General features: G+C 37.3%; 1 protein-coding gene across 2 annotated transcripts in view; it reads right to left on the bottom strand.

Moving 5' to 3' along the window:
- Nucleotides 1-3,034: 3,034 nt before the first annotated feature.
- tbc1d22a (TBC1 domain family, member 22a) overlaps nucleotides 3,035-13,420 on the bottom strand; it is a 153,815-nt gene continuing 143,429 nt past the window's right edge. For both annotated transcript variants that reach the window (XM_051107327.1, XM_051107328.1), the window contains exon 13: nucleotides 3,035-4,581. In XM_051107327.1, coding sequence (XP_050963284.1) covers nucleotides 4,453-4,581 — 129 coding nt within the window. In that variant the 3' untranslated portion in view covers nucleotides 3,035-4,452. The remainder of the gene's footprint in view (nucleotides 4,582-13,420) is intronic.

The raw sequence follows: 13,420 nt of genomic DNA on the forward strand, positions 1-13,420 counted from the left end.
CATGGATCTGAGATTTTTAAGGCCGATACAGGGTAATGCCAGTCTGATAGGACTGTCTGATTAAAGTTCATTTTGCGAAACTGGCTGAATGTTTTCATATTTTCCTTCTCCTCGCATAATTCCAATCGATACTTCATGTTTTTGTTTTTGTTTGTATTTAATTGGCAAGTCTTTTTTTTGCTTCACATCAGAGCCTGTTCACACCATCTACATTGTTGTTACAAATAAAAGTGGCAAAAAGGCAAACAGAAATTTAAAAAGTTGAAACTGATTTCACATTATCTCACTGTCTACTATTAACTACAAGGTTTGCCTCAAAAAACTCCTAATCTGTTGCTTATTAATAGTTTGTAAAGTAGTTGTTTAGTTTAGGTATTTGATAAGAATTAAAAAAAAAAAGTTTGTGAACCCCTTGCAAAATCTGTGAAAATGTGAACAATTGTAACAAAATAAGAGAGATCATACAAAATGCATGTTATTTTTTATTCAGTACTGTCCTGAGTAAGATATTTTACATAAAAGATGTTTGCATATAGTCCACAAGACCAAAAAAATAGCAGAAATTACTAAAATAGCCCCCTTCAAAAGTTTGGGAACCCTTGGTTCTTAATACTGTGTGTGGTTACCTGTGTAACGGAATTTGGCCTTACAATATAGGGTTCGGGCGCCAGGGGTAAAAAAACCACCATAATAATTAATTCATTTTACAATGTCAGAACCGGTACAGTTCACCCGTTGGACTACTGGGCCGGAAGATTAACACACAATAGAGAAATCCCAATATTTTACATTGCATCAAAAAACAAACAAACAAACAAACAAACTCTTTAACTGGAGCGCTCAAAAAATAAATAAATAAACAGTTGCCGCGTGTAACACGCTATATTGGTGCATTAACCACGCACTTTTCAAGTTCAGCGAAAAGATCGCTCACATGCTGCTCTCTAATAGAACGATCCTCTCTTCAAACACGCTTTACATGACCCGCATAAAGACAAAACTAGTTCTCTCCGAACTAAGACTCTGGCATCCTCGATTCTATAACTCCGCATTAAACACCACCAACTTGTGCACGGTGACAAAGTGTAAAACTTAAGCGGGTTCAGCAACCAAGCAATTGAATCATGTTTCCGACACACTCACGGCAGCGCAACGCACCGCGCGCGTTTCGACAATGGGAAGAGAGAGCGAGCGAGAGAACGCGAGAGAGAGCGCATCCTTACCAAACTTCCTTAAATAACTTCCTGTTTTCCCGCAAATACACACAACAGCGCCCCCCCAAAACTAAACAGAAAAAAAATAAACAAAAACATTGACGACTGTCACACCTGGATGATCTACGACTGTTTTTTTTTTTTTTTTGTCTTGTGATGGTTGTTCATGAGTCCCTTGTTTGTTCGAAACAGTTAAACTGAGTACTGTTCTTCAGAAAAGTCCTCCAGGTCCTGCATGTTTTGCATATTTGAACCCTTTCCAGCAGTGACTGTATGGTTTTGAGATCCATCTTTTCACACTGAGAACAACTGAGGGACTCACACACAACTATTAAAAAAAATTCAAACATTTACTGATGCTCCAGAAGGATTCATTAAGAGCTGGAGGGTGAAAACTTCTGAACAGGATAAAGATGTAAAAATCTTTCTTATTTCGTTGAAATTTTTTTTTTTTCCCAATTAGTACTGCCCTTCAGAAGCAACAGAATATACTTGCATGTTTTCCAGAAGACAAATTAAGTACAATTTACCATGATTTTCAAATTAAAAAAGTTTTCAACCCCGGTTCTTAATGCATCGTGTTTTCTTCTGGAGCATCAGTGAATGTTTGAACCTTTTTTTAATAGTTGTGTTTGAGTCCCTCAGTTGTCCTCAGTGTAAAATTATGTATCTCAAAATCATACAATAACTGTTGGAAAGGGCTCAAATATGCAAAAGAAGCTGGAAAACTGAAGAATCTGCAGGACCTGAAGGATTTTTCTGAAGAACAGTGCTCAGTTTAACTGTTTAGAACAAACAAGGGACTCATGAACAACCATCACAAGACAGTCGTAGATCATCCAGGTAACCGCACACAGTATTAAGAACCAAAGGTTCCCAAACTTTTGAAAGGGGTTACTTTAATAATTTCAGCTATTTTTTGGTATTGTGCACTATATGTAAACATCTTTTATGTAAAATATCTTACTCAGGACAGTACTAAATAAACAATAACATGCATTTTGTATAATCTCTCTTATTTTGTTAAAATTATTCACATTTTCGCAGATTCTGCAAGGGGTAGTAACACTTTAGTAAAGGGAACAATTCTCACTACTAACTAGTTACTTACTAGCATGCCTATAATTAACATATTGGCTGTTTATTAGTACTTATAAAGCACCTGTTCTGCATGACCATATCCTACATCCCTAAACATACCCAATACCTGAACTTAACAACTCCCTTACTATTAATAATCAGCAAATTAGGAGTTTATTAGGACCTTAAAATAAAATGTGACCAATAACGCATTAATATTTGCTAATAAACAGCCAATATGCCAGTAATAAGCATGCTAATAAGCAACTAGTTAATAGTGAGAAATGGTTCCTGAACTAAAGTGTTACCATAATTTCATTATTCCAATTTAAATTCAGTGTTAGGGGTAATGCATTACTACTTACAGAAGTTACGTAATTAGATTACTTTTTCAAGTAACGAATAAAGTAATGCATTATTTCTGAATTTACAATGACATATCGGAGATACTTTTTCAAATGAGTAATGAAAGTTTTCCAAATTATTCACTGATCCCGCTCATGTTCCGTGTTTACAGAAATTAGGATAGAGGTGCAGAGGCACTTCCTTTAGCCTGATGCTTTTTTTTGTATTAAAAAACAAATAAGCAAGCCCAGCCCAGGTGACAAATAGTAATGCCAAAAAAAGTAATGCATTACTTTTCATAAAAAGTAACTAAGTAATGTAATATTGTAATGGATTACTTTTAAAAGTTTCCCCAGTCACCGTTAAACAAAGCAAACATTAAACAAGTCCACAAATTATAATCATATATATAGTATTTATTTACATTTTTCTATTTACATATCTTTGAAAACATAATTCTGTACACAGCTATTTAATTCAAGAACATTTTAGAACATTTCACTCACACCTCTTTTAAAATCCATTCTGACGTTTCTGTAGTTCGAAGTTAAGAAACTAAGTCAAGAAGCTTGGTATCCAGCAAATCTCCCAGCACCCCACATAGCTCGTACTGTAACTCCATGTTGTCCAGGCACTGAATGTCAGTTACAGTAAATTCCTTCAATTCTACGGCCCATCAAACAGCCAAAGGACAGCGGTAGAGCTGCTGAATTCACTGTTTATGCAGGAGCAAATGTTGTCAAGGCAAATGTTCTGCTTTGCCACATCCTAAATGATCATGAATGTAAAATAAATATCTGTGATGTCATCAATCTCTAGAGTTAGGCACAACTTAACAGGCTCATGTAAACAGGATATAAAAAAAGAAGAAAGAATTTAAAAAAGCAGATTCGTAGAATATATCTTGTACAAAAAGGAGGAAAATAGACTTATCAAGTGCAGTTTTACTTATATTTAGTTGTACGAACTGGCACACAAATTAAAAAGCCTGATGACATGATTGAAGCAGCGCACAGTTCAAATACTGACAAAATGTCAAAAGTCAGAAGCTGATATCCCCAAAACACATCAATTAATGACAGCGTTGTACAGTCAGTACGGATTATTATATCAATATCAAAATGGGACGTCAAAATGACAGGGCCATGAGCAACAGAAAAAGCAAAAATTGAATCAGTTCTTCAGTTTGCATCTCCAGCTGCCTTTCGTTCACTGAACCTGTGCCTCGCAAAACTCAAACAGCCAAAATAAGGCAAATTTTATTGACTCCATGGGCACGGTTCACATACAGAGACAAAATGAACACCTTACGAATCCTGGCCGCTTCCTGAGGTAGACCAAGGTGAAAATAAGTGTTCGTAGGCGCTGTTTAAGCCAAACGACCTTACTGCGGATGTTTATAAGCCATGTTTTTTGAGTGATGTCGTATTATTGCCATGAATCAATTGGGCCTGCATCCACCCTACTGTTGCTGTTACTTCCTAGAATCCTGCCATCTAAATGAACTTTTCCGCAGACACGGTGTGAGGAAAAAAAAAATCTTGGAAAATGTTGTGATTAAATTAAAAAAGAAAACCATATGAAAAAAGATTAGTGTATTTCAAGAGTGCATGAATTTGACATCCGGGTAACTCATCATGGCATTCGGAGTGCTGATATTAGTAGAAATGCGGAAAAATTCCAGGAACAGTTGAAGACCATATTCCCACCTCCATAAAAATGTCATCGTTTCAGTTCAGTATCATTACACAGACAGTTACGCCTCCGAGGTCAGTAGGGCTCGTCATATTCAGTGATTGTGCTGAGCGAAGCCTCATCTTTTGTAATGGTTAGGGGCGTCGGCAAAGGCAAACTTCAGCCGGTAAGCTTCAGCTAGGAGAACGCTAACTTCCTCATTTCCCCAGTGCATTGTGGGTAGATTCTGGAGCAGAATCATCAGACCCTGTGGAGAATAAATGGATTTTGTTAAAAAGGATTGTATATAAACAACAATGATATACATTGTCTAATCAACTACTACTAGGATTGGTGATGAGACTAAATTTGATTCAATTTCGGTTCACATGCTTGTGATTTGATTCAATTTCAATCTCAGAATCAGAAAGAGCTTTTATTGCCAAGTATGCTTGCGCATACTAGGAATTTGTTTTAGTGTCATTAGCTTCCAGTACACAGAGACAGCAACAACATACAGACAATAAACATAAGATGAGAATAAAATACATATATGTAAACGTAAATAGACAAAACTCAGAAAAATAAGATGAGAATAAAACACATATGTAAATATAAATAGACAAAAATTAGAAAAATAAATTGAGAAATAAATAAATAAGTGGTATGTACAGTTGTGCTATAGATGAGAGAATAGAATAGAATAGAAAGAGGTAGGGATGCAGGGATGTGCTAGGATGGGGCTGGTAACCAATAAATAAAAAGTTATTGCACATTACATTGCAGAATGGGGGGAACATTTAACTGTTCATAAGGATACTGATTCTTGATTCAATTCAATTTACTATTTATTTGGACAAATAAGCAGTCAAGTGCAGTACATGTAAACATTTTTGTTTCCAAGATAGTCCCCATGTTGAAATCGGGAGTAAGTGTAGACGCGTTATGTAAACAGGTATTGATTCACCTGACTCGCAAAAAAACAGACTCAGTATTCCTCAAAATGAATAAAAACTGTGAAATGCAAACTCAGAATATGATGCAAACCGGCAATAATTAAATATGTTAAATAACAAAAATATTCTTTATGTATTTAATATATTTTGTTAACCAGTGTCTTTGCTGGTGACCTTCGATGATCTAATTCAACCATATTAAAAAGCAAAAATTACTTTAGATAAACTAAAATTTGTGCTTCATTGTTTTATTACTAGAGTGTTGAACTTTCTTCTCCTGCATTATACTATACAGACATGTATTCATTTCACTTTTGGTGTGAAAGGGCTTTTACATTTTCCAAAAATACAATTTTTTGTATTAAAAACAAACAAGCAAGCCCTGGCCAGATTTAAAAAGTTACGCAAAAGTAATGTAACACACACAAAAGTAAGTGACTTAATTAGTTACTTTTTAGGGAGTAACACAATATTGTACTGCATTACTTTTAAAAGTAACTTTCCCCAACACTGTTTAGGAGTACCAAAACTTGACTTTCTTTTATATCAAAAGTAACAAAACACAATGCTTATTGCAATTTATTAAATAGCTGTGTGCTACAAACAATGTCTACTTAAGTTTTGTTCACACATTAACTAAAAACAGCATATATCGATTCTTGCCATTTAAGAATCAATATCAGTTCATAAAAATGAGAACTGATTCAAATCAAGAAACTGATATTTTCAACCCAGCCCCATTTCTTAGTGATGGACACCTTGGAGTCATACACAGACACATGTATTTTGATATATAACACTTTAAAGCAGGGATGGGCATCTCTGTCTCTCAAAATCCACTATCCTGCAGAGTTTAGCTCTGACCCTAATCAAAAACACCTGAATGAGCTAACCAAGGCCTTCAGGATTACTAAAAAGCTGCAGACATGTGAATTTTATCAGGGTTGGAGCAAATTTCTCCAGGAAAGTGGATATCGAGGGACAGAGGTGCCCAGCCATGCTTTCAAATTAGGTACACTGATCAAATGCTTTTTTTTTTTTTGGAGATTTACGGATGCTTTAGGGTCATGCCCACCATGCTTCTTGGAAATATAAGTAAAGATGCTTTAGAACATGTGTGGCCCTCGAGGTCCACTGTCTTATAGGGTTTAGCTCCAAACCTGATCAAAATTCACAAGAACCAGCTAACCAAGGCCTTAAAGTTTGCTAGAAATTTACAGGCAGAAATGTTCGAGTAGGGCTAAAGCTAAACTCTAAAGTAGGGCTAAAGCTAAAAGATCCGATGTTTTTCTTAGCAATATATGAGCAGCTTATGGTCACGTTGAACAATTAGACTTTTCTTAGACTTAGATGCAATGTATTTGCATCAACAAAGTTCCACATATTCCACTATGCAAATTAGCAGCTATGTGATGTGGTAAACACAAACCAGTACAGCAACTTGCCAACGTCCAGCGATAAACTGGTTTACAAAATTTACGAAAGGGCTAGTCGGCTGTTGGAAGGCATTCAGGCATCCTAATGCACATCATCCCAGGAGGAAATGTTGCCTTGGTAAACCACAAAAAGCCTTCACATTGCTGGAAAGAGTTTTACTTGGCGTCTAGCAGACAAGAGAAGGCATCGCTGCAGAGAGTTGTTTATTTCTTTTTCTTCAGCGGGGTCAAGCCATGCTATCACAAAGCAGCACCGTACCTCTCTAAATTATTATAACTTTCAATCACAGATTCTTTGGCTGCTCAATCTTAAGTGTAGGGTGAAGAGAGTGAGCTGCCTGTCAAGCTGTGTGTTTCTCTTCTCGCTCGGTGCGGTCAGGACCTCGCCGGTGGAAGCCCATTTCTCTTAGGTATAGAAGGCCAAGTCTAATTCACTCAAGGCGGCGTCAGGCGGCTCCAGCAGGCCTCAGAGTCAATGACTGCATTAGAGCGGCTTAGAGCCTCAATCTCCCAGCCTAATTCACCTATCCTGCTGGCCCTGATGAAGGAGAATGAGAACGCTTAATACTCCATCACAGCGGGGTACAAGGGGGATGGATGGAGGTGAGCGAGGCAGAAGAGAAGGATGCAGGAAAAAAGCAATAATGTGTCTTATAATAAAGAGTGTCAAAGTTCTACAAACATTTGACAGGTAATAGACCAAATCCTCAATTGATTATTCATTCAAGAACTAACAAGCATCTCAGATGAATGCACTTAAAACGCCATTCTTGCCACATTTGGGATGAGTGTATAATGAGAATAAACATGGACGAAAGCTAAATCTGACATGCTGATACGCAGTGCAAGCTGCAGTGTCTTAGACGGTTGTGTTCAAACACAACGGTTCCAGAAATTCAAACCGTAACACTTTAAGGCCCAAAAACATCTGTGAAAAAGCGTGTGTGAAGAAGATTGCTTCTAGCTAGACAGGCTTGATTTCCCACGTCACTGCATACTGGAACACGATTTGTAAGCCAATGCAAATGAGTGCTGCATTCTCGCAAGGGGCACTAGGTGAGAAATTAAACTAAACAGTCGGCTTTGGTTCTATCTTGAGCACAGACAATTAGACTAAAATTAAAAAGCAGATAAAAGCAGAGTAACAACAATATTGTTTGTATTACAAAAGTGTCGATTAGACTTTCATTTACCCCTCGTACGTATAATTCAAAGACTATGTAAATAAAACAGAGTCTATATAATTCCCGGTGCAATTCCACAGGCACATGATTGAGGCATTTTATTAAATGCTATGAGTCGAGGGACAACACCAAGCAACAAAAGAGAAAAGATAATCTTTATGATGTATAAAGTAGAGCTCTGAGTATTTAATACGAGTATTAAAATGGACAGTTCTGAGTATGATTGCCAAAGCATTTAGAATTCGCAATACAGGCAAGCTTTAAGATCTTGTTAATTTTTAAAATATCCCCAATCCAATGAGACTTTGTCTTTGTGGCAACATTTATGTAATGAATAATGTATTTGTGTAATCATTTTAGGGTATCTGATTATTTTAAGTACATGAGCACAGTATAATATACTGATACCGCTATCAGTAACTACAGTCGTAACTATATTTAAAATGAAACCATCCATGTAATAGTCAAATCAAATACTAATCAAAACAGTCATCTCTGTCTATTTTTCCCCCGTCAAATAACTATATTAGAGCTAATTACTTAGTAATGAGCCAAGCCACATAATTAGAAATAAATGAGTGATACAAAGGATACACAGCCAACCAGTGTGATTGATTGGGGACTGTTCATTTTCACTGCATTTCGAGACTTCGTCTCTAGAGTATGTAAACAAACATCATAATGTTAGAAGAACAGGATATTGTAAATGCATTTCCACTCCCTTAAGCTTGAATTGCTCCAAAGGCAGGAACACTTCTTATAATAGACTTTATATACAGATCAGAAGGAATAGCTTATAAATAACTTTTTTTTTTTTAATCACATTTATATTTTTTTTTTTTATAACAAACTGTACATTAACATGTCAAATTGACAGCTCTAGTAATATAAGATTTTCATTATACTCAATACTATAAAACATGTGGGCTAGCCTGAGGATTCTGTTATCTCAGAGTAGGAAGTCATGAAGATGATGTGCCTAAAATGTGATTCCAGAAGCAATGCTACAGGGAAAGACTTTGATAGCCAAGTAAAGTGCTTAATGTTATACAACCACACTCAAGATTGTATTTAAATCAGTTGAAGAGTTTTGGAGTTGTTGTCACACTCTGAACATTTCCTTACACAACCTCCACAACAGTATATTGCACTCCAACAGGTAACGGCAGATGAAATCTTTTGTTAAATGTCAACAGATCCTTCATAGTCTAGGATTTATCTCCAATCATTTTTGTGAAGTATCCATGTTCTCTCTAAATTCAAGTAGACCGTTTAAAGAAGAAGAATGAGAGCATGTAAAACTTGATGGTGAATAATATCCCTGAAGATCATTCTAAGATGGTGTAGGTGTTAGTCCAAGAGCTTTGGACTTTGAAGTGATCTACCCTTTTCCCAACCACTCAAACAAATGTGTTTTTTTTGAGAAACACACCAGTCTAAAGATGTCATCTGAAGATTTGATGAATTAAAAAAATATAGTGCATACCTTACTACATCACTGATGTTTATGCAAAACAGTTGTCGACTATACTTAAAACAAAACCATCCGTGTAATAGCCAAACCTCCTAATCATCAAGGCCATTGCAGCCTAGTTTTCGACAAATAACTAGATTAGGACTCTAATTACTTGTAATGAGCCAAGCTGAATAATTGGATATAAATGAAGTATCTAATGATCAACACAGCCAACTAACATAATTGATGCTGGACTGTTAATTTTTGTTGCATTTAGGGACTTTTCCTCTGGAGCATGTAGACGGATGGCACACTGTTAGTTATGAGACGCAATAACAACATCGCCAGTAGCCATCATTACAGTCAATATGAAATGGATTTCACAAGCCATTTTTTCCTTGATGTGATTTAATTGTGAATGTAACACGGTATTAAAGATGTTTAAAAATGTACGGCGGAGATGAACTAAATAAAAACAATCATCATATTCACTCATACACAAACAAATTTTTGGTCTTGTGTAGGTTTGATAAATAAATAAATACCCCAAAGTATAATTTATTTATAACAATGGTTCATAGCAGGCCTACATTTGTTAATTATTGTGGAAAAAGAAAGACTATCTTCTACAGTTGAGCCTGATTAAAATTTACCATTCCATTTGAAGCACACAGAGGTGTGGACTTCTAAAGTTGTTGCAAGTTGTAAAAGAGTTGCAATATTGATTGATTACTTAGTACTGGTCAATATATCAATTATTGGATACAAAATATTAACAATTAGCAAGTAAAGAAAATCATTTTAGTGGCAGTGTAAGTTGTTATCATTTCTGTTGAATGATGAATCATGCACAAGAACAGTTTGCATAAAATGCTAAGGCTAGTCTTAACAAGTTAGTCATCTAATTTTTTGAAGTCTGATCTGTGTGACATATTCAGGGTGTTTGTAAAACCTAAACTGTCAATATGGTTGCCAGACACATTAAGAATCTGCCTTGATAATGTTACATTACATAACACGGTAGCATGTCAGTTACATAAAAACTTAAGACTGGTCTCATTTGAATCCGAGAAATAAGACTCATTACCCCTTGACTAATTGCTAGTTGGTCAGACTAGTTCTTAAGACTTGGGGACCCTATCATGCACCTAGCGCAACGTGGCACCGGGTGCGACGCAAGTGTTTATTGCTAGTTTCAGCCCGACACAGTTATCATTTTCCCGTCCTATGCCATGTTGTTTAAATAGCAAATGCATTTGGGCCCATTTATGCGCCCATGGGTGTGCTGGTCTGAAAATGAGGTGTGTTTAGGCGCATTGCTATTTTGAGGCAACTCAAATAGACCGCACCATTGACCAACTGAACTTTGGTCTAAAGTCAATGGCGCAATTTTTTTGGTAATTTAAAGAGCGCGTTAGTAATATGTGCCTATAGGCAGGTGCACAACGCACATACACTCTGCTTATTACACACACAGGGACGTGCAGCAGCACACAAACATGCCAAATATTAAAAAATGAAAGGATTACAATGTAAAAGATTATTTTTTTGTACATAAATATAAAAATGCCTACATGTCATAATGGATAGTCAGTTGCTTTCTTATGCAAACTCTTTTTTTTTTTGGGTTTCACTTTTGAAAACAATCACGCTCAGCAAGGAGGCAAGAGGTTGGAAAGGGGGTGCACAGTAACTCATTTGAAGGGGCCTGTGAATACCACCCTTGGTGCCAGCCCTGCTATCTAAGGAAAAGCATTTAGTCTTTGTTCTAGCAAATTCCGCTGTGTAAATAGCAAATCCGGCATGGTGCGAGCGCAACTGGCTCTTAAAGGGAATGGAAGGTGAGACTCTGATTGGTTTAATGCATGTTACGCCCAAAACACACCCATGACTCAATAAGAGAATAGGGAAAACCCTATTAGACCGTGCACGGGGTGTGCAGACCGTTTTTCCCGTTCTTAAAATAGCAAAAGTGGATTCGGACACGCCCTAAGTGCACCTGCGCCGTGCTTTAGAGCATGCGCTTAGATCGTTAAAATAGGGCCCATAGTCTTAACATAGAGGTTGAGTTCAACTGAGATGCAGCTGGCCTCAGAAACCTGACATGTGTTAAGGAAGTTTGAATATCATATTGACTTTAAGAGATATTTTGCATTAAGTTTTTTTTGTTTGTTTAAAGATGCATATGAAATGTGTCAAAACGGTTGCCAGATGCATTAAGAATCTGCTTTGGTGCTGTTACACTGCAATAATAACTCCGTACCATTTTGAGAATCATGCATGGTTCTGCTTTCAAAATGGAACGGAATATTTCTGGTGCAATAAACTGACGGTTAGTTAGTTAGACATGCAGCAGATTCAGCCTCATCTAAAGTGACTTATATTGCATTTCCATCAGGAACAGTCCCTCTGGAGTACCCTGGGGTTAAGTGCCTTGCTCCGGGGCTCAGCGATAATGGTGGATCCTAGTAATTCTCCGGGTTCACAAATAGTCCCTTTCCATTACTGTAGCCCAGATCTTCCATTGCAGAGGCAACACCAACACTGCCTATGACACCATTCCCAAGTTGTCTCATATGCATATATTACATTGCAGTTTGACAGCAATAAACTGGGACAGACTTTAATCAAGACACACTGTGCAACTGGACATCAATAATAAATACCGTACAGCACCAAAAGCGACGAACATAGGGTGTACAGTATTGCTGATTTAAAAGGTTGGCCTAATTACGAACAAAAACATGGCTAAAAGCCCAGTTAAATTGGCAAGGTGAAGAAATGCTGAAAAAACTTAGGAAAGATAATGACTTTGACTTAAGGAGGATTTTCTTAAGAGGCATCATTTATCTGGACGCTCCCCAAGGCATTTTGATTGTTCTCTTCTGTTTCGTCTTATCTTCGGTGATGATAGAATTGTGTTTGCTAACTGAGATGAAGGAACCCACATGATTGTTCTATAACCTAACAGCGTTCAAGCCGAACGGATAATCATAGGCAAGTTGCAATTGTGTGCATTTTGATACAGATGCTTTAGACTGGCACCGTTACAATGCTTCTCTACTGCCTGCTGTTGGCAAACAACTTTAACATAGCAGAGACTGATTACTATAGACACGACACTAGCGACGGAATGTTTGCCACCAAGGATTACGGCGAACGGAGACTTTTAGCCCCTCATCTTCTCGCTGAGCCCTCTTGAATTTGTAAGAATCGATCAGGGGCTCAAGAACAGCGACGCAGTCACTCCATCAAACGGCAAAGTCGCAGCTCTGCAGATTCGGAACGTTTGATCCCCGTGTTTTAAACACTCATGAGACTAACCGGTAGAGAGGTGGTGATTGATTGCGAGGAACTTTATAAACAGCTTTGTTTATCAAGGCTTCCGCAAGACGGAGAAGCGATAGGTTGAGTCTCTGCATTCTGGTGCACGGGGAAGGAGCAGAGCTGTAATTACTTCCAGGATATTAAGTCCTCCATGCTTTTCCTTGTCTCTTTTTGGATAAATTGTCCCTGCCTCTCGTTGAGCGAGCTTCCTGCAACAACAGTGACACTCTATCATTAAACTGTATTAAAGCACATTTACAGGCAGGAGGGTTGCTCTTCATTCGGGACCTGCACATATGACGATTAATCATTACTGGTGGGTCTCCTCCAGAAGCTCTAGTGTGGACAAAATTACAAGTTCTCTGATAAATGTGCTAGGTTTTCGATTAATCAGGAAGAGTTCATTTCACCTAATCCTTCAATGCAACCGTCCTAATAGAGTCAACACTATAACTCAGTTACTAGATGGCAAGGAAAATGTCTGCACTACTATAAATCTCGAGAGATGGGTTTCTTAAAATTGCATGCAAATTCCCCACTGACTAACTGTAATCATACACTCTACAAAACACAAAAAAACTAATAATGAACTTGCTGAGGCCCCCAAGAGGGATCAAGAAATGACACTGTCACTTTGAATTCATTTTAAGTCAAACCAGGCCCTAAACAAAATGAAACTTTCGATCCACAAACAATTAGATAGTGAATCGCACTTAATTACAGCTCGCTGTGAACTGTTTAAATCCAA

This window comes from Labeo rohita, chromosome 4 (genome assembly GCF_022985175.1).
Source record: "Labeo rohita strain BAU-BD-2019 chromosome 4, IGBB_LRoh.1.0, whole genome shotgun sequence".
NCBI classification, from domain to species: domain Eukaryota; kingdom Metazoa; phylum Chordata; class Actinopteri; order Cypriniformes; family Cyprinidae; genus Labeo; species Labeo rohita.